The sequence below is a fragment of the Chinchilla lanigera genome, unplaced genomic scaffold (assembly GCF_000276665.1).
Source record: "Chinchilla lanigera isolate Chin_1 unplaced genomic scaffold, ChiLan1.0 scaffold00059, whole genome shotgun sequence".
In the NCBI taxonomy this organism is placed as follows: Eukaryota; Metazoa; Chordata; class Mammalia; order Rodentia; family Chinchillidae; genus Chinchilla; species Chinchilla lanigera.
This window is the reverse complement of record NW_004955460.1, coordinates 13,649,913-13,651,156: the sequence shown is the minus strand read 5'-3', so window position 1 is coordinate 13,651,156 and position 1,244 is coordinate 13,649,913. Positions and strand designations below refer to the sequence as shown.

At 47.4% G+C, this 1,244-nt stretch overlaps 1 protein-coding gene across 1 annotated transcript in view; it reads left to right on the top strand.

Annotated features, from left to right (window-relative positions):
* Positions 1-1,244, top strand: part of LOC102025094 (ubiquitin carboxyl-terminal hydrolase 42) — a gene marked incomplete in the record, with an annotated part of 44,288 nt that overhangs the window by 38,916 nt on the left and 4,128 nt on the right. The window contains 1 exon segment of the mRNA XM_013521210.1: positions 651-952. Within this exon segment, the coding sequence (XP_013376664.1) occupies positions 651-952 (302 nt within the window).

Genomic DNA, 1,244 nt, shown 5'->3' with positions numbered 1-1,244 from the left:
GCAAGTGCTCTGACAGCTGCCTTGAAGAAGATGAGAAGATGAGTGAGCATAAATGGAATTACTGTGCAGTCCAGTTGACTTCTTTTAAAATCAAAAATCCTAGCACTGGGGATACAGCTCAGTGGCACGGTGCCTACCTGGCAAGTGCAAAGTCCAGAGTTCTATTCCCAGTACCAAAAATAAATACATAAATAAATACATAAATAAATCAAATTAAAAACCCTAGCAAAGATTGCCAAAGCCATATGTAAATAGGTTATTTCTGAGAGAAGGGAAATCACATCACAAGTCTCTGCACCCTCTGCTTGAGACACATGGCATAATGTTCTCTGTTTCTTTTTTTCTTCTTTCAGCCACTGATTTCAGGAGATGTCATTAAGTCTTCCTGGCCATGTGCCGGCTGAGAGTCCTACCTCCTCAGTACAGAGGCTGTGATGGGGGAGCAAGGGGTGCAGTTGAAGCTGTTGGATTTATGACTCTGGGCTTTCAAAGTTACTATAGCTGAAAGTAGAGAACCTACTTTTAAGTAGATAAGCATTTACCTGTGCCTGTTCATTGAGCGTCCTCAGTAAGTGGTCACGACAGGGCCAGGTCCTGTCTGAGGTGGTGCTGGTGTTTGGGTTGCTAATTTCCAGGTGCTGCTTCCGCAGGCATCAGCTGGATCCGGATCTTCCGGCAGTGTACTCTGACGCTGACCTCCACAGACACAAAAAGAAGAAAAAGAAAAAGAAGAGGCACTCAGGGAAGTCAGAAGACTCTGCAAAAGAACCAGGATTGCACTCACCAAAGGCCTCGAGCTATGAGACTGTCCACCATTTCCGGAGACCCGAGGGCAGCTTCCTGCTCGCGAATGGCCTGGCTGTGGAGGGCGTTGGACCTTTCCGAAAGAAAACCAAGCATTTAAGAATGGAGAGCAGGGCCGACAGGTGCCACCTGTTGGAGTATGGCCAGGGTAAGAGGAGATTCTTGGAATTTTTTGGAAATGGTGACTCACACATGGAGATGGAACGTCAAGTGCCTTGAAAGGGCACTGGAGTAACACAGGGCTCCAGCCTCACCCCCCGTTGACTCCCAAGCCCTGTGTGATTCGTTTTCCCTGTGTAGTTTGGGTACTTGACGCTGCTCCCTTAGCACTGATGGATGGTGACGTGGAACTGGAATTTATGGCGCTCCGGGTGTCTGAGTATTTGCTCACAAGGGAGAACTTGTTTGTTTTCCAAGCATTTTTGGTAGCGATGCTTTTG